This window comes from Tachysurus vachellii, chromosome 22, assembly GCF_030014155.1.
Source record: "Tachysurus vachellii isolate PV-2020 chromosome 22, HZAU_Pvac_v1, whole genome shotgun sequence".
Classification (NCBI taxonomy): Eukaryota; Metazoa; Chordata; class Actinopteri; order Siluriformes; family Bagridae; genus Tachysurus; species Tachysurus vachellii.
In genome coordinates, this window is record NC_083481.1 from 13,897,024 (window position 1) to 13,915,728 (window position 18,705).

General features: G+C 40.6%; 4 protein-coding genes across 5 annotated transcripts in view; 2 read left to right on the forward strand and 2 right to left on the reverse strand.

The window, feature by feature from the left end:
- camk2n1 (calcium/calmodulin dependent protein kinase II inhibitor 1) overlaps positions 1-2,060 on the reverse strand; it is a 2,197-nt gene extending 137 nt beyond the window's left edge. Inside the window, exons 1-2 of the mRNA XM_060858642.1 lie at positions 1,358-2,060; positions 1-999 (exon numbers count right to left, since the gene is read on the reverse strand). The exon at positions 1-999 is cut by the window's left edge and continues 137 nt beyond it. Coding sequence (XP_060714625.1) covers positions 935-999; positions 1,358-1,529 — 237 coding nt within the window. The 5' untranslated portion in view covers positions 1,530-2,060 and the 3' untranslated portion in view covers positions 1-934. The remainder of the gene's footprint in view (positions 1,000-1,357) is intronic.
- Positions 2,061-2,594: 534 nt separating this feature from the next.
- On the reverse strand, positions 2,595-7,922 carry si:dkey-33m11.7 (trypsin-3). 2 transcript variants are annotated; one of them, XM_060858054.1, is made up of 6 exons: positions 7,740-7,922; positions 7,135-7,164; positions 7,005-7,056; positions 6,030-6,171; positions 4,902-5,168; positions 2,595-4,462 (listed from the first exon to the last, which is right to left on the reverse strand). In XM_060858054.1, the coding sequence occupies exons 1-6, from the start codon at positions 7,792-7,794 to the stop codon at positions 4,253-4,255; spliced, it is 756 nt and encodes a 251-aa protein (XP_060714037.1). In that variant the 5' UTR covers positions 7,795-7,922; the 3' UTR covers positions 2,595-4,252. The 2 variants fall into 2 exon arrangements, with proteins under 2 accessions (XP_060714037.1, XP_060714036.1); XM_060858053.1 differs by having other exon boundaries at positions 7,005-7,164; positions 7,740-7,919.
- Positions 7,923-10,095: 2,173 nt separating this feature from the next.
- si:dkey-33m11.8 (trypsin-3) lies at positions 10,096-14,233 on the forward strand. The gene is made up of 5 exons (XM_060858782.1): positions 10,096-10,187; positions 11,093-11,275; positions 11,412-11,553; positions 12,638-12,895; positions 13,751-14,233. The coding sequence occupies exons 1-5, from the start codon at positions 10,096-10,098 to the stop codon at positions 13,904-13,906; spliced, it is 831 nt and encodes a 276-aa protein (XP_060714765.1). The 3' UTR covers positions 13,907-14,233.
- Positions 14,234-15,286: 1,053 nt separating this feature from the next.
- Positions 15,287-18,701, forward strand: cdab (cytidine deaminase b). The gene is given in 5 exon segments (XM_060857920.1): positions 15,287-15,577; positions 17,502-17,613; positions 17,708-17,765; positions 17,859-17,867; positions 17,870-18,701. Coding segments are annotated over 5 exon segments (498 nt in total). The 5' UTR covers positions 15,287-15,393; the 3' UTR covers positions 18,005-18,701.
- The last annotated feature ends 4 nt before the right edge of the window (positions 18,702-18,705 follow it).

The window sequence follows — 18,705 nt, forward strand, 5'->3', positions numbered from 1 at the left end:
TACATCACTAGTATGAAAAAAGCCCTGTAAACATGAACACCGAATATTCATAAAACTGTGCGTGTGAAGAGAGCACAGAAATACATATTTCTGTCATGATTATTTGGCACACCTACGGTAAATATGTAGTACAATAGTAATCATAATGCGACAGTAAGGTTTTTGTATTTTTTCCTTTTTTTTTTCTTTTTTTTTAACTCCATATACCTGATCTAACCCTTGTCAGCTTAGAAACATCAAATGCATGAAATAGCAAGAAAAGGGGTTAAGGAGTTGAGTTTGAGGGTGGGAGAAGAGGGAGGGTATCTTAGGGGTAGACCATGGTAATCCCTTAGTCAAGCTACATCCTGAACAAAAAGCATAAAAGGAAAATCACTATTTTCCTGTCATTCTCTATAAAACTTGCTCAGACCTCCAACACTGCAAAAAAAGGTATCCAAAGATTTAATAAATAGCCTTTTTTATCTTAAATACATGGTGAATCTCCTTTTGAAATTCACCGTGGAAGAGAAGTTGACATTGCTATTTTACCATTAACATCATCAGCCAGCGACTCAGCTAAGCCTTGAACTACAGCTTGGGGAAGAAGATACTGGTTCAATGTTAATGGTACAATTTGCTCAGTCACTCTAATTGCTTCATTATATCCCGGTGGGAATGGCCGGCCTCGGTTAACAAGGCGATGCCCCCCTCATTGCACATAGCTCGAATAAAGTTTGGAAAACACAGTATTCCCTTCCCATTCCTGGGCCCCTTTCGTCCAGTTTCCCATGCATGCCCGCCGCATTGTCCATCAGCCATCCCTGTTCAGATGGAAAGAGGGTGTCGGAGAGCAAGAGAGTGTGACGTGCTTGGTTGCCGGATGGGAGAGGGGTTGCTTCTTTACAATGTCTTTGGGTACACACATCAAAGGTCAAGTGTCTTTGGAATCCGCTCACGCAGATGAAGACGACTTGTCCGCCGTCTTCTCCAGTGCTTCGGCATCACCGTCTTCCTCGACTGTTAAAAAGGCAGACAGGACAACAGTTGACATGGGGGTTTGGATGCACTGCATGCTCATATGTCAGATTCTACTTCTCATTCTCTTTAGATAGATACACGCACATGGATGGATTAAAGATAGATTTTAAAGACGCACAACCCTGTTTTACGTCTGAGTGATTAGGAAGACAGTGTGGATGATCCGTCCTGTCAGGGACTGAGGCAGAATGCAAACAGTGAAAGCACTGGAACATGAATGGCGCACGAAGAATTGCGCACTAAACCTATGGAGCTCAGGAGGAGCGCAGTAACATGAACATGACAATATTATAAGATTTTGTTTTGTAAAGCGTGGCGCACAACAAATATTCGTTACCTCGTTTGCTTCTCCCGATCTGGCCAAGCTTGGGTGGTCGCTTGTTCTGGTTGCCGCTGAAGAAGTTGTTGGTGTCCTGCAGGCGACAGGTGAACGAGAGGTGATCCTCGTCGTCGCCGTCGTTGCCGTAATGAGCCATTTTCTCTTCGCTGTATGGCAGCACCTCCGACATGCTGAAAGCACGAAGCCAGGCGCGCAAACCGCAGCTGCCGTTCCGTTTATCCCTCCCTCCTTTCTTTCTCTTCGCGAGCGAGGACAAAAAAACACACGCGCACGCACGCACACACACACATAGACACACACACACACACGCGCGCGCGCGCGGCAGCGAGCCTTTTCCCCGGACCGTTCAGCCTACAGCGCGCGCTCTCCGTCTCCTTCTCACTCGCGTTCTGTCTCCCTCCCTCGCGCTCTTCTGTCTTCCCGTGAGTGGCGTGGACACCCCCGTACGTGGGGCTTAAAAAAAGACACGAGCAAAGCAAATCGGTCCCTTTTTTCTTTCTTTTATTTTCTTTTAACAAAGAAAGGCTGTCGGGTTATTCCTTGTTTTTTCCCGTAGGGTTTTCCGAACGCGGAAACTCGTTAAGAGCGCGAGCCTTCCCGTTCGGGCGGACGTGTGTGCGCGCCCGCGTGTGTATGTGTGTGTGTGTGTCAGTGCGCGAGAGCTCACTGGGGCTGGACCGTGGCGCTGGGGGAAAAAAAACACGCACACACCTGAGAATCGAATGCAAATGGGGAGGCGATGCAAAACAAAATCCCGGCGCAAGACTTTGTGTGTGTCGAGGGAGGGAGGAAGAAGCACGTCACCGGTGGCGCGTTTCACCCTGGAGACGCAGAAGAGCGCGCGGAGTTTCAGCTGTAATATTTATTTTTTATGGTTTTCAGGTATATATATATATACCACCTACCTTATGTATGTTGGGTACGTTTTATTAGTCAAATAAAGACTAGCATATAATACAGGTGCCCTTTAGACACGCACAATATGTTTCATTACCCCACCCAAAGACAGACAGTCACACACACACACACACACACACACACAAACACAATTAGTAAGACCCAGCAGTCAAACAAGTATATCATCCACAGAAGCACTGATGGGACGTTTGTTTATTTATTTATTTATTTATAACACAACCAAAAACACACCAAAGGGATGGATGGACGCTCAGGATATTGGTTGATGCTATCCAAGGTATCAAGAAAGAATATGCATCAGATTAAACATCAGGGCACCATGCATATCCTCGTTCACATTTACTTCATCCTGCCCACCGACTGGAATATTTCTGGGAGGTGGGACGAAACCAGAGAACCCTGAGGGAACCTATACTGACACAGGGGTAAAGATATGGAACTCTGCACAGATAGAAACTCATATTTAGGATGAAACCAGGGATGGTGTTTAGTAAATGCTCGCACGCCTGATACCAGTGCCACAATATCTTATTAGGGCTGGGTTCTCTTTTTATCAGATACATGAGAACAAAATGGCTACATGTATCTACAGCTATATAGGTCTTATATATAAGATTTTACTACAAGGTTTACTAATAAAATGAATTCACAATCCTATACAGTCATTTGACATAATTTAGCAGCACAGCTGTTTCACTCTAACTGTACGGTAGATTCTGTATGATCAAGATGACTCATGCTGGAGTGAGCGTAGAGATGTATGACGCAAGCCTCGGTCCAAAAAGGCAGACGGCTGTTTACATTCCTGTGCTTTTTACTTGTTTTTGTAGTAGGATGGAGCGAGATATGATGCAAGCTCGAGGCCAGTGGAGTTTTTTTGCATTTGTTTATTTTTGGATTATATGTCTGTGTAATCTTTCATGGAGTTGTTGAAAATAGCCCTGACTGATTTTAGGGAAAACTAATAGTCAAATCACTCACCATGACATGCATAAGGAAGTGAAAAGAAAATCTGAAAGAGAGATAGACTGAAAAAAATACCCTGCTGTGCAATAGAGCAGTGGCCGAGTTCTACTCATTTATTCAGTAAACGGCAAAAAGGGTCCATCCAGATGGGTCGATATAGGCCTATTTTCTACTCTCTGCCTTCATTAGACCTGCTTTACTCAACAACAAATGATTGACTATGTTACTTTGACTGCAAATCCAAAGGACTGCACCAGTTTGAACCAAACCGTGTTGAGGATATTTCAGAAAAATATTTCAGCAAAATACAAGCTGTTTGCAGGCTAACCAGGGCATTACGTGTGACATAACAGGATTAAGCTTTACATTGAATCCTGAACCCACTGATTTCAGTGTAACAATGCTTTCAGTGAATGTCTTTCAGCTTGGTGAAAGAGTGACAATAACGGCTTTGTGACACGTATGAATAAAAAAGGTGTGAAAGGTTGTTAACTCTGCGTCTTACTAGCTACAGCTACTATCACTTGACACCATGATATCAAGTGCAGGCAGCGAAACCAGAAACTCTCCTTACTGCTGCCAACTTCACTAAAAAAGCTGTGCTGACACACCCAATCTCGCTGGATCTACAGCCATCCAAGGGGAATTTAGAAGTGTAAGTCGTCTATCTCAGTTCTTTCATTCTGGTGTTTATTTCAACTTATTCTGTGGCATATTAATATTTCCAGACACACTACAATATTTGCCATTATTTAATTGATTGATCTGCTTTCAAAAATAATTGTTTATAGCATTGTACGAAGATCCTCAGTAATCAGTTACTCAAAAGTGATGTAGCATATTATAATGTTGTACAGCTGTAACGACACATATTAGGTATGTATTATGTATGGTTAACAGTTTTTGTTTAATTTTTCACACTGTTTTGACAGGTACTCTAACACTGCTCTACATTTTTAAGATATTTATTAGTCACATGATCACATTCTGTATATTCTATATGTTAAACTAGCCATCACTCAAAGCGGATTTTGAGGACAGCGGATATCTGTACTTGTAGCATCGTGTTAAGGACCTGTAGACGGCACGGTCTATCCACCTGCGGAACCTGGACACAGCCGTGTAGACTCCTGGAAAGCCGGCATCCTCGCAGACGTTTCCCCAGGAGGCGAGCCCGTAAAGTCGTCCGTCACACACGAGCAGCTCTCCAGAACCCCACTAGAACATCGCAACACACGCAGCGTTTTAGCTTTTATTGCTTACATGACATCAGCTTCTCCAGGCAATCATATAAACATATGTATGTGATGATATATTCTATCATCAAACACTAAAATCCTTTCCAAATTGGCCTGTCAAGTGCATGTGTGAAAAGCTTGTATACACATATAACGAATTTTGATTTGCAAATGAACATGATGATGTAGGCAACATTGCTAAAGCCTAGATAAGGACATATTTTTCTACATTTCTTCATTATGTTTACGTCATTTTATCTGGAGTAGATGCATCAACATTTCTTTTTCTTTTTATCAAAATCTGATGCCAATACGTCCTTACGTTGAGTTCAGTCGCCTCAAATTAAAACTACAAGACCAGAACAAATAGTTATTTTAAACTCTGGCTTAAAATGGCCCAAACCCTTTAGGCCAGATACCTTGCATGCCTTCTTGCCTCCAGTACTGATGCCAGCACAGATCATATTGCTTGTAATGCTTCCATTGATGGACTTGCTGCTATTACACTTAGCTGTCGAGATGATGGGCAGAGTTACGGAGCGAAGGGTAAGGGGGCTGCTGCTCCCGCCCTGGATTGTGGAACCCCAACCGGACATCTGACACAGCTGACCAGGCAGCATTCCCGTGTTTTGTTTGGGAAGAGGAGCCAGGGAGACGTACCTGTTCAGCTTTATTGGAGCCCGGAGCTAAAGCAAACATAGAAAGGGTGTAGAGATTAGAGCCAGGCATCTGGTTTATTCTCAGGCATTTAATCACAGCATCCTTCTGGTTAGGATTAAAGATAATATTTACACTGGCACTGCTATCGATTTAAGTAATATACTGACAGTTGGTTATTAAATTTAATATGCTGACCTATTTTATTCTTAAAAGCACCAGTATATTACCTTTATTTATGATCATCACCTAAATTAAATAATGCTATCATTGGATTAAGAACAGGAAGTTCAATAAGTTCATAGTGCCAATATTTTCTATGAAGTACATACTTAATATGAACAATGAACTAATTCACAATACATTACAATTCATCCATTACAGACAATTATACTTCAGCTACTAAATATTAATCTTTTTTTTATGCATGTATGAGTTCTTATTCACAATATAATGTATTATAAATGGTGCATACAACAAATTATAATCACCATTGACAAGCAAATTCAAGTGCATCATGTTATGTAAGCATAGATACATGGTCTACTGGCTCTGTTTCCCAGATTCGGATTAAAATATATCTCACTTTATCTCACGTCTGTTAATAATTCACACTTATAAGTAAAAAAAAAAAAGGAAAACTTTAAGTTACATTGAAAATCAGGACAGGCCTCAGTGGATCGTATATAAAAAAAACTAAGCAATATTTTTGCTATTAGCAATATAGTGTTCACAATGAATTATATTCGTTGAGAGAAAGTGCAAAGTATATAAAGTGCATAATTATAACTAGATATAAAATGCATTATAAATACTTAATAACATGTTGCATATTCATATGTTATTAACATTATGTGCAACTAAAAGCTCTATACGTAAAAGAGCTGTACCTTAATGAGCATGATATCTGCATTACTGGTGCTCTTGTTGTACAGTGGATGAGGTGTAATGGACTGTGGCTTTGAATACTGCTCCGTCCCTTCGTACTTGCCAAGAATGTTGTCTCCGGCCACTATCATCATCTGATCCACCCTGAATGCAAGACATCTGCATCTCATACATGATAAATTAGTGTCACACCTGAATGTCACTACAGGACAGGGACACTCAATTCAAAGGAGGTTTGATGGCACTACGACTGTTCACTTATATTGGCCACTTAATCAACATTTTGTTGCTCTGGACTTTTTAGGTGCATAAAAAAGTGCATATGTTGAACCTTTTGGTAGGAGGATCTTTCCGGTTTCTTGGTAAGACGACAACTTAACAGTACCTCAGCTTCGCGTCACGCCACCACATCATTGGTTAATTTCCTGTCAGCAAGCGCTATTCTTTGTTATTCCTTACCCCTCTTTATTCTTCACCACTCTCTTGTAAAACCGATCCATCAATCATTCAATGATCCAAAGTTCATACTTTAGCAACCAAGTACTCGAACAATAATTTTGTTAATAAAGGGTTTAGAACCAGGAGAAAGGTTTTTGTCTTGATATTATTATTTGACATTTTTGACATTTAGCTTTCAGCAATTATGACTGTACAGAAGTATCAGTTACCTTCCTGCACTTGATTCGGGTGCCTACTGAGACATACAGTAGTGGGCCTGTATGGAAGGTTTGGTGCAATGAGCTGCATTCAAAACTGCAGATAAGAATTTGCCTTTTATTGTGAAACACAATAATGACACATCAAGGTTATCCTTCTTATGGTGTGCCAGTGTTCCCTCTGTTTTTTTTGTTTTTTTTGGCTTGAGGGTAGGCGCTTGGCCTGAGACTTTGCATCTCTTCCATGCCATGATTCAGTGCATCGTTTTCCAAACAACAAAAACTGAGAATATTTTGCTATGTAAAGAAGAAGGGACTCACTCTGTATTACAATGTGCAGCAGTGAGGACCCAAAATTTATGCACCAGGGATCCTGCACAGAAATGCTGTCCTTTTGGTGTTTGCAAAGACACAACATATTTGACTGAATGTGGTGATGGTGCATAATCACCAGCTCTCTGGCTCTGAAAGAAATCTTGACCTGGTAAAAAAAAAAAAAAATGAACAGATTGCATAAGATTTATAGACCTTTCAGGCATCACAGATGGCTTATCTGAGACAAGAAAAAAATACCTCAGAGAGAAGGATAACAACAGATTTACTCGCTGTCTAATGAGAAATAAGACTGAATAAAACACCAAAAGCACAAGTGCAAGTCATTTTCCTTGCTTGCGGGAACTAAAAGCTTCAAGGGATCTATAAAGATCAACTGTCAGTCTGAGGGATCCTGTATACCCAGAATGTAAAGACAAACATTTTATAAATGATTGACATTGATGATAATCATGTTGTACTAAAAAGATGAGGCACATTACATGTGGGAAGAAAAAAAAACACACAGAAAGAAACTATAAGTCCTATAGAACAAATTGCAGAGCACAGACTACCCAATTAATATAAAAAAAAAGTCTTGGACAAAGGGTTCAATTCTTGTTCAGGCACCGTTTCACTTCAGTTCTTTTATAAATATTTAAGTGGGCCTGTTCACATCTAAACACATAAATACATAAGTCAAAAATGCCTAGAAAAGTCGACATTGAATAAAAATCTGCTTACCGCTGGCTATGAAGAGCTTCAGAAGAGCAAAGGTCCAAAACAGAATCCTGGGCATGACGGTGACAGAAGGCTATTAGTTGTGATACTACCTGGTTAAACCTGGCTAAAACTGAAGAACCAGCTCTGAACTCCAAAAGGAAACCACATCAGAAGCTGTCTACATGTGTCTAAGGTTCCCATTTCAACTTGGCAACAATTCATGCTTCACTGAGGCAAATAAGTGTGTTTTCTCCTCTATTTCACTCACCTCTTTGACCCAGCAAGCAGATATAATGCTTGTATTGTTATGGTGAATAAAAATATGTAATGAAAAGATCTTATATACATACTTTTATATGAAGCACTTCCTAGAACACACAGCGTAATATTTTCTGTCAAGTGCTTCACTGATTAGTATTTTCTGGCCTGGGTAGAGTACATGAAGGGTACAGAGTGATGTACTGTATAATATACAATACGTAAGCGGTTTTAAAGGTGGCGTTTTTAAGATGCAGTTTGCAATTCTAACAGAAATGTGAACTTATGCCTCTCCAGACATTTATGAATTTGCTGCTCAGACACTTATTAATTCATAAATGTGTCTTTGTTTTGGCTCTAGTCCTGTCACCGCTGCTGTCCTGCCACTGGGTTGTTTCCCAAATGTCTTGCCTGTTTCATGTTTCATCTGTTCTTAATTAGTACTCGATTCATTTGTTTATCCTTATTTTTGTCCCATTATTATTATTGTCTTGCTCTTTCTGCGGTTTATCCTGCATTTTTATATTGTTCAGTTCCATGCCTTGTTTTTTCTGTTTCCATCTCAGTCTGTTTGTTCGGCCTGAATTATGGATTAGTCCAGTTTACGGTTGCCAAACTGTTCTTTGACCTATGACTTGCTTCTGATTTGCACAAATGAAAAACATGCTGAGTTTACTCACTTGCCTTATGCCTCTTGACTCTACACAACATTTTCAACTATGTTTTATCATTTAAAAGGTCTAGAAGCATTAGAAGCAATTTCACTTGCTTTAATGATTTCACATATAGATTTGAATTATTTTAGTTATATCTTCTTCTTCTACTTCCGGCTGTTCCCATTACGGGCCGCCACAGCAAATCATCAGTTTCCACCTAACTCTATCCTCGGCCTTCTCTGCTCTCGCACCAGTTACCTTCATGTCCTCATTTAACACATCTATATATCTCCTCTTTGGCCTTCCTCTTGACCTCTTACCTGGCAGCTCCATCTCCAACATCCTTCTACTAATATAATCATCTCCCTCCTCTGTACATGTCCAAACCATCTCAATCTATCCTTTCTGACCTTGTCCCCAAAACAGCCAACCTGAGCTGTCCCTCTGATGTGCTCGTTCCTAATCCTGTCCATCCTCGTCACTCCTAAAGAGAACCTCGACATCCTCATCTCTGCTACCTCCATCTCCGCCTCATGTCTTTTCCTCACTGCTACAGTCTCTAACCCACACAGCAGAGCTGCTCTCACTACTGTCTTCTACACCTTTCCTTTGATTCTTGCTGACACTTTAGTTATACGATTGCATTTATTTGCCTGTCCTTATCTATTTATGTATCCAGTTAAACAGATAATCAGTGTAGGTTCAATATGGTGGTCACCTGACAAACCAACATTTGTCATTAATTTGTTCCCAACAATGAATGACATCAAGGTCAGTTCAGAAAACACTACTGCATCATATATACACCACATCCTCTATATGGATATATTACCCATGGTAAATCTAACCTACACTGGCCTCTTTGTGCTGGCGTGTCTGCTGTATTTAAGCTTCTGGGTTGTAACATGGTTTGGAAAGACATCCTGTCCCGGTGTGGCTATCTGCCCCAGGGAGAAAGCGGAACAATGCCATATAATGTGCACTCACTCTGTAGAACTGTTTAAAGAGGTCGGTGAGAACGAATGAACACAGGAATACAGGCACAGAGAGATTATAAGCTGATAACACAGTGAGAAACGGTCTGATCTTTGATCAACATAATCTAGGTGTATCGTCTGACTGGAGATTGTGTATTAGTTCAAGGAACTGGCTTAATTAATCTGGAGTGGTACATCAAAAATATCTTACTCCAGAGTTCAAAATCACCAATCTATGTTATTCAATGTTCAAATGTCTTGAACATTAAAAATACATCAGTATAACGGTTATTGTTATAGTTCTGCCAAATCACTGTGTCCATGATTATCTTAGCCGCAGACACATTAGAGTGTATTAACAGTTCTTTAATAAAGGGAGTCCACCACAACTATAGAAATCTGTCAGGGCTAACGCATTTCTTACTATTGTCTGGATGTCTGTTGAGGAAATAATACACATGGAGAGTTATTATACCTAAGGGATGGATGCGGTTACAGTATAAAAACCAACTGGAGGTTCTCAGTGTCACCAGTGCTGAAGGACCTGCTATTCCTGTACTGTACTTGCCCCAGAAAATGTAAGTACTATTACTGAATTATTATTATTATTCCTGTACTATTATTGTAATAAATATTTTTATAAGATGATTTAATAATCTACTGTACGAATTGTGTGTAAGATTGATGGTTGATGGTTTTGCATAGCTGATTTTTTTGATGTCCCTACTTTTGTGGTTGTTTTTTTTTTTTAAGGTTGAAGAACTGTATTGTGTATTCACTGCTTTTTGTCATTTCCAACATGCAAGGTAAAGTTTCCATGACTGATAATGTAAGGTAAACCTATCTAATCTAAAAACACTGCATTAAACACCCAAACTAAATTGTTTTCTAACATATTCAACTCTAACCTTATAAATTATCTACTGTTTATACGGTATAGAATAATAATAATATTTTTTTAAATCTCCATGGATGTCTTTGTGTCTTTGGTTTGGTCCTGAGCTTGGATTACTCTGTGCATGATCGTTCACTAGTTCATTTTTCAGTAACTGCTCTATCTAGTCAGAGTTGCAGTGGATCCAGTATAAATCCCAGGAACACTGTCCACAAAGCAGAAAAGCTCAAGGCACCAATCCATAGCAGGATACCATACATTTTCACGCACAAACTCATTTTTCTATCAAATCTATGAATAAATTATCATAATTTAAGCCCATGCAAATACCATGTGAAACTCTACTCTGGGCTCAGGCTTGAACCCAGAACCATGGAGCTGCACTGCATTTCACTGCACTGGTAGGTGCATTAAATTGAACCCTGTGAAGGAGCGGTGCCACAGTTCATTCGTTTATTCACACTCGGTGTTCCTGGGATAGGCTCTGGATCTACCGTGACAAGTTGTTAAAGTGGATACTGAAGATGGATAAATAAATCTAACTACTGGCATGTTGATGAACATTGAATCATGAACCATACATGAGAGATTCCAAGTACTTGAATTACTCCTCCTCATAGATTCCATAAAGCAAAGGATCATCGGAGGCCAAGAGGTTGAGCCCTACTCCATAAAATACCAGGCATCACTACAGTATAACAGCCAGCACTACTGTGGAGGAACACTTATTCACCCACAGTGGGTGGTGTCTGCTGCACACTGCTGGAAGCCGTGAGTACTGCGGCCAGGTCAAATCGGCTTTTATGCAGCTGACAACACTCTTCTTGATTCTTTTCCATGTCTAAATCAGAGCATAAAGCTTGATAAAAACCAAACAACTAACAAAAATAAAATCTCTGATCTGCAGAAACTATTTGATCAAAGTCGTGCTGAATGAGTATGATCTCTTCAAGAAAGAGGGAGTGGAGAAGGTGTTTAATGTCTCCAAAACCATAGTCTACTACCTGTACAACTACAGGACATTTGATAATGACATCATGCTCCTCAAAGTAAGTGAAACTAAACACCATTTAGTTGCTCTGGCTCTGTACCAGTTTAACACTCTTCATTGTATATCTTACATTACACTTTCCTAGTGGGATTTTACCTTGAACTTCCTCGGATAGGGAAACCTGTAGGTGTTGTCGAGATCAGAAACCGCATTCGATGAAGAAAGTAAATAACTTTTGCACTTTCTTAGGTTAGTTCCTCTTATGTGTTGATCTATGTGAGGATTTATGTGGAACTGCAGTGGGTTTCCATCCAGTCTCCATCTAGAAAAACCCCACCCATATATACTTAGTAGGGAATTAAGAATTTTGTACCATACAATTTGTATGACGCAATCTATCCAGGCAGTCAAGTGGAAATATTCTAACAATATAAAGCATTGAATTTCATAAAGGACTCTTTTTATTTGTGTTTCTGAACTCAGTACACCTTTGCGTTAGTGGGCTGAATGCTGATTAGTTGACTCAAGTGTCTTGAGAGCTGAAAAGGCAAAAAAAACCCGCAAACTTGGTCAGATCTTGTGTTTAGCTATAGGGCATGAAGCTGGTGAACTGTTTTAAAGCCTTTCTCATGGGTCTAACAGAATCATTCTCGCAGATTGAGGATTTTAACTTTTCAGTTACAGGCACAGAATCATTGCTGTTGCTTAAGGGGTTAAGGCTACTGGGTTTTTGATTGGAAGGTCAGGGTTCAAGCCCCAGCACTGCCCAGCTGCCACTGTTGGGCAATTGAGCAAGGCCCTTAACCCTCCCTGCTCAAGGGGCACTGCATCATAGCTGCCCCTGTGCACTGACCCCAACCTCTTCAGTTGGAATATGCGAAGAAAATAATTCCACTGTACTCTAATGTATATTTGGTGATAAAGGCTTCTATGCCCCTGTCCCAGTGATGCAAGTCTAGTCACTGTGATGGTTTAATTTGGCATAACAGTGAGGAACAGTTCAAAGAAAAGAAACCATACTGATGAGTGCATTGACGTTGATTGACCTTAAATGTCCTCTTCGATTCTTACCAGGATAGAGCTGTTATTTTAGATGAATGAGCTAATAAATGAATGAATGCATGTGCTGTTGTGTGTTACAGCTCGAACAGCCAGCTGACCTGAACGGTAACGTGCAGCCGGCTAAGTTGCCGAGCACAGACACCCCACCAACCTTCGGAGGCATGCTCTGTGTAGTGAGCGGCTGGGGGGTCACACAGGTCTACAGCTACTATCTGTCCCCCGTGCTGCGTGCTGTGGATGTACAGATCATTCCCAACTGCCAGAACTACTATTTGTACAGAATAACAGACAACATGGTGTGTGCCGGCTCTCCGCTGGGAGGAAAAGACTCATGCCAGGTAAATCAAGACTAAAAATTTTAAACATAAGGATGGACTCCAGGCACCAGATGACCCTGTGTGGATGAAAAATCTAGAAACAGGCTATAAAAGACATTGCCAAAGCTCTGGAACCTGGTATAGGCGTGAAATAGATGAGACTATTTCTCTACAGTAGTTCATACTAAATGTTTAACCATGTTTAATGAAGAAATAAGGAAAAATAAACTTGAAAAAACAAACAATTCGATATAGACACTGAACGTCAGTTGGACCACAGTAGCATGAATCTAAAGAGTTTTCAGCTTTTACAACCTGTAAGAACTTGTAATGTCCCTCTAAGTGTCTTTCCATAAGAAATGCTTATAATTATATATTGTTCTTAGGAAATACCAAAGGGAACCCTGTTTGGTAATACAGGTTGTACGTTACTATGCAAATTAGACTGTGGTGCAGTGGGTAGTTGCTTCCTCTTAGCTTTAGGGTCATGGATTAGATCCTAGCATCTGGCTGTGTGAAGGTTCAAATGTTTTTCTTTTTTTAATGGGGGTTTTCCAGTTTCCTCAAAACATCCCATAAAAGATGACATGTGGAAAGGCTACACAAAACTTCCTCAAGGGTTGTAAAGGTACATGTATTCATATTCAGTAGCCTGGGGGTATTCTCTCCTTATACACACTATTCCTGGAATCAGAATAAAATTGCTACTGAAATTGAAGAAATGACTGAATGACTCAAAAACATATCAAAATCATTTCCCTTGGTATTGGTCATACAGCTAGGACAGACGCATAGTATCACTGACCATGAAGTAAATCCTTCTTTATGGGATGCTGGACACCATGACATTTCACATTTTTTTCTTTTTCATGGCAGGGTGACTCAGGTGGCCCTCTGGTATGTAACGGCTACTTCGAAGGCATCGTCTCCTGGGGTATTGGCTGTGCCAGTCCATATTTCCCTGGTGTCTACACCAAGGTTCGTAACTACGTCCGCTGGATCAACTCAACCATTGACGCCAATAGGGACTAGACTGTTTTTTCTTCTTGCAGCTTTTTACAGAAAGAAGTGACATATCAAATGTTCAACGAATACATAATGCCTGTGAGAAGTCTGAGACACAGCGCTTTCTGGTATTAATAAATTAGATTGGGGTCTGGGAGTAAAGTAAAATCAGACCAAATTTCAAAAGGTAAGGTTGTAATGTGTGGGAAAGTTTGCATATTCTGGGCATATAACAAAGAATGTGAGTTAAAAACAAGACATTTAATGCATTAGGTCTCGTGTGTTTCTTCATTATTAGAAGTAGCTTTCTTCCATTTTTGTTGAACACTGCTCAACACAGTGCTAAGCAAGTGAAAAGGCATAAAAGTTGTTCTTAATCTATTCTTACATATGTTTCAAGCAATAAAATGAGAAAAAATATTGGACAGAGGCTTGAAATGAGTAGACACCTAGCATTGGGTTTAATAGTCACATGTTTGGTTTATAATAGGAAATACAAGATCAGTTCATCAATATTCATGATATTTTCATTTCCTAAGATGTCCATTTATACAAGTATAATATACAATTTTTCCCATTTGAAAACCACTGAGTGCACAAACCTTTGCAGCCACAATACGAGCAACGAACAGTCGGTTTTCACAGTCGATGTGATGGAAGCAGGAAAGCGTAAAGATCTAAGAGGCTTTGACAAAGGGCCAAAATGTAATGGTGAGAAAACTGGGCTCGAACTTGTGGAGTGTTCCAGATATGACAGTTATAAAAAGGTGATCATCTGGTTCTCTAATTTAGTTCGGATTTCATTTAATCATAATTAAACATGTTAGAGCGAGAGGAAAAAACAAAAAAAAAAAAAAAACCCATGAAAATAAAGGAGGAACCACTTTACAGCCAGAATGTCAGTTTGTGGTGATCCTCCTGTTTGTGTTGGCTTGTGAATTGAATGACAACCTTTTAATGTTTGCTAATAAAATGTCTACCTTGCAAAAAAGGCAGAACACGACTGCGCGGTCATATAAAATGCCTGTAGCTGAAATATTTTCACTTGAAAAAAACTGGAAGAATAAAATGTACTGTTTGTTATTCTCATACCGCATTGTTGTGTTTGTACAGAAATATAGAAGTACTTAAGCATTATAGTCATATTACAAACAAACTGGGAAGAACATACAAAAGGCTTAGAATCCAGGGATTTTTTTTTACATTATTAATATTATATTATGTTAATAATATTTCCCATTTTGAAGAGCAAGTTGATTTCATGACAATTTCACACAAAACATCACCGTCGTCCCTCAGTGACCTTCGACTTTGATGTGGTTATGTAAAGACACTCTGGGAAACATGGAGTTGGGGGTGGAGAAGGAGGAGAGAAAATACTAGAACACGGATTGGCTATATGTCAACTCAGGGAAATTCTGAACTGAGACATAGCTGAGACAGTCAAAGGATGCAAAAGGGAAAAAAAAGGAAAGACAGACAGACACATACACACACCAAGACCACAGAACCAAATGGGTGACCTACAAGGGAGATGTGAACTGGTACACGGCTTGACGACAGGCTTGAAGATGAACTCCTCGGGGGTAACGGGGCTGATTCGACGGTCTCTGGAGGCTAAAGAATTTGCATATTGTCCCTACAGCATGTTCAGAGTAGGGGCTGCAGTTCTGACCCATGACGGCAAAGTGTTCACAGGTGAGAGGAAGTAATTATAACTAATTACTAGCACTTTATGGAAAAAAAAAATATATATATATATATATATATATATATATATATATATAGCATATTCATATACACATTCTATTTATTTCAAAATCCCAGAATCTATACAAAGTACATTATGCCTTTGTCCTCTGTACACATAATCAACAGATTCTCAGTTCCTCAAACTGTTAAATAATATATACAGTATAATGTCATTGGTTACATAAGAAATATCAAGGCAGCTCTTAAGCATTGGAATGCACTCTGAGCATATCCATAATTTACAAATGTTTAAAAAAAATCACTGTTGTAGCTCATTTCAGTTGAACCAGCTTGATAATGAAGGGGGAAGAAAAAAACACCTCGGACCAAAAGATAGCAAGATTGTGAAAACATTTAATGTGTCCACTCACTGTCCATCTGACGGTGGTGGGAGAGGACGTACTGTACTGTCTCTGTGTTCTAGAGAGAGAGAGAGAGAGAGAGAGAGAGAGACAGTTTCCCAGTTTTCATGATCACATCATAACAATGATTAACAATGTGTGCGCCATTATATTCCAGTCCTGTTTTTGTCTCAAAATAGGAAATTAATATAAGAACACTGAATTGTTTCTGAAATTGTGTACTGAATTTTATCTACAATGTGACAACTGACTTGCAGATTGCTCTAAGTATAATCCCAGGAATTCATATGAATTTGCAAAAAAATAACACAGTGCGATTGCTCATCCTTGACCAGCACTTTGATCTCAAAACAGGTTTGTTGTCAACAAAGTTTGACCAGGATTGAACTGAAAGGTGATTCCACCCTGACTCATCGGAGGGCCGTAGACTAAGACTCAAATATTTACAAGCTTCCATTGCTGATAATGGCTGCATTTTAGCATCTTATTAGCTATGTGATTGGAACACGTGATTGGAATTCCAGACATTCATTCATTCATTCATCTTCTACCGCTTATCCGAACTACCTCGGGTCACAGGAGCCTGTGCCTATCTCAGGCGTCATCGGGCATCAAGGCAGGATACACCCTGGACGGAGTGCCAACCCATCGCAGGGCACACACACACTCTCATTCACTCACGCAATCACACAGTAGGAACAATTTTCCAGAGATGCCAATCAACCTACCATGCATGTCTTTGGACCGGGGGAGGAAACCGGAGTACCCGGAGGAAACCCCCGAGGCACGGGGAGAACATGCAAACTCCACACACACAAGGCGGAGGCGGGAATCGAACCCCGACCCTGGAGGTGTGAGGCGAACGTGCTAACCACTAAGCCACCGTGCCCCCGAATTCCAGACATGACCACTGAAAATTCAGCACTTCTATACAACACCTTGATAGCTTTCTAAAGCTTTCTTCTTTTTTCCTCCACACTTAATCACTAGATTCTCAGTTACTCAAACTGTAAAATAATATATACAGTATAATGTTATTGGGTACATAAGAAATATCAAGGGAGGACCACCATGCAGCTCAGAGAGAGAGAGGGAGAGAGAGAGAGAGAGAGAGAGAGAGAGAGACAGAGAGAGACAGAGACAGAAAGAGGGGGGAGAGACAGAGACAGGAAGAGAGAGACAGAGAGAGAGACAGAGAGGTTTCTCTCACCTTTTTAAGTTATATGTTATAAGTGACATAAGGCTAAGTATGGTGACCCATACTCAGAATTCTTTCTCTGCATTTAACCCATCCAAAGTGCACACACACACACACAGTGAACACACAGCCAGAGCAGTGGGCAGCCATTTATGCTGCGGCCCCCGGGGAGCAGTTGGGGGGTTCGGTGCCTTGCTCAAGGGCACCTCAGTCGTGGCCGGCCCGAGACTCGAACCTTCATAGCTTTCTAAACCAAATACGACAAAAACAAACTTATCTTTGCGATTGTGATTTTTTTCCCCCAAAATAGGCTGCAATGTTGAAAATGCCTGCTATAGCCTGGGCATCTGCGCAGAGAGGACTGCCATATCGAAGGCCGTATCAGAAGGATACAAAGATTTCAAAGCCATCGCAATAGCCAGGTACAGCATCAGTGGTTATTATGAAATGTTATTACATAGCCAGCTGTTTAAGCAGCAGCTATTTACATCTGACCACCTTGCTTTGATTTGCTAGTGATTTGTGTGAACAGTTCATCTCCCCCTGTGGAGCGTGTAGGCAGTTCATGAGGGAAGTAAGTTCATCTCAAGTTAAGTTTATTCTTTGAACGTGTAGGAATACACAGAAACGACTGGAACACGTGATAGAGCGTTTTTCTCGTCCCCAGTTTGGCGGCACATTAGCTGGGTGGCGTACTTGTCCAAACCGGACGGTACGTACGTGGAGATGACGGTCGAAGAACTTCTGCCTGAGTCTTTCGGACCGGAGGATCTGAAGAGGAAGAAGGTGCACGCTATTCCAAATGAGTGTTAGTGTCATCTTTCTCTAAGCCTCCGTGGAACAAAGATTCTTCTGTGATTTAACACTTTTCAAGGATTAGAAGAAAAGTAAAACAGGCAAAATTAAGGCACTTCTGGTGCTTCTGGTGGTTGATCATGAAAAAAAGGGTTTATTTTTTTGGTGCTTACTTGTAATATGATCTTCATTCATTCATTCATCTTCTACCGCTTATCCGAACTACCTCGGGTCACGGGGAGCCTGTGCCTATCTCAGGCGTCATCGGGCATCAAGGCAGGATACACCCTGCACGGAGTGCCAACCCATCGCAGGGCACACACACACACACTCTCATTCACTCACACAATCACACACTACGGACAATTTTCCAGAGATGCCAATCAACCTACCATGCATGTCTTTGGACCGGGGGAGGAAACCGGAGTACCCGGAGGAAACCCCCGAGGCACGGGGAGAACATGCAAACTCCACACACACAAGGCGGAGGCAGGAATCGAACCCCCAACCCTGGAGGTGTGAGGCGAACGTGCTAACCACTAAGCCACCGTGCCCTTGTAATATGATCTTGTGACTGTAATATAATATTAAGTCATGTAATACGACCGTGTTTTAAAAGTTGTAAATATAATCGTGTGTAAAACGTACATAGAACGTATTTAAGATACATACTGTATACTGTAAGTGCGTGTTAAATAAAGTTGAGACAATCCGATACT

Excerpts from the sequence above, each read along its gene's own strand:
- si:dkey-33m11.8 (XM_060858782.1), top strand. The coding sequence starts at position 10,096 with ATGCGGTTACAGTATAAAAACCAACTGGAGGTTCTCAGTGTCACCAGT. Across the intron at positions 11,276-11,411 it reads GCTGCACACTGCTGGAAGCC|AAACTATTTGATCAAAGTCG; the intron begins GTGAGTACTGCG and ends TCTGATCTGCAG. Across the intron at positions 12,896-13,750 it reads GAGGAAAAGACTCATGCCAG|GGTGACTCAGGTGGCCCTCT; the intron begins GTAAATCAAGAC and ends TTTTCATGGCAG.
- si:dkey-33m11.7 (XM_060858053.1), bottom strand. The coding sequence starts at position 7,794 with ATGCCCAGGATTCTGTTTTGGACCTTTGCTCTTCTGAAGCTCTTCATA. Across the intron at positions 7,165-7,739 it reads GAAGCTCTTCATAGCCAGCG|GTCAAGATTTCTTTCAGAGC; the intron begins GTAAGCAGATTT and ends TTTTTTTACCAG. Across the intron at positions 5,169-6,029 it reads CAGATATCATGCTCATTAAG|CTCCGGGCTCCAATAAAGCT; the intron begins GTACAGCTCTTT and ends TGTTTGCTTTAG.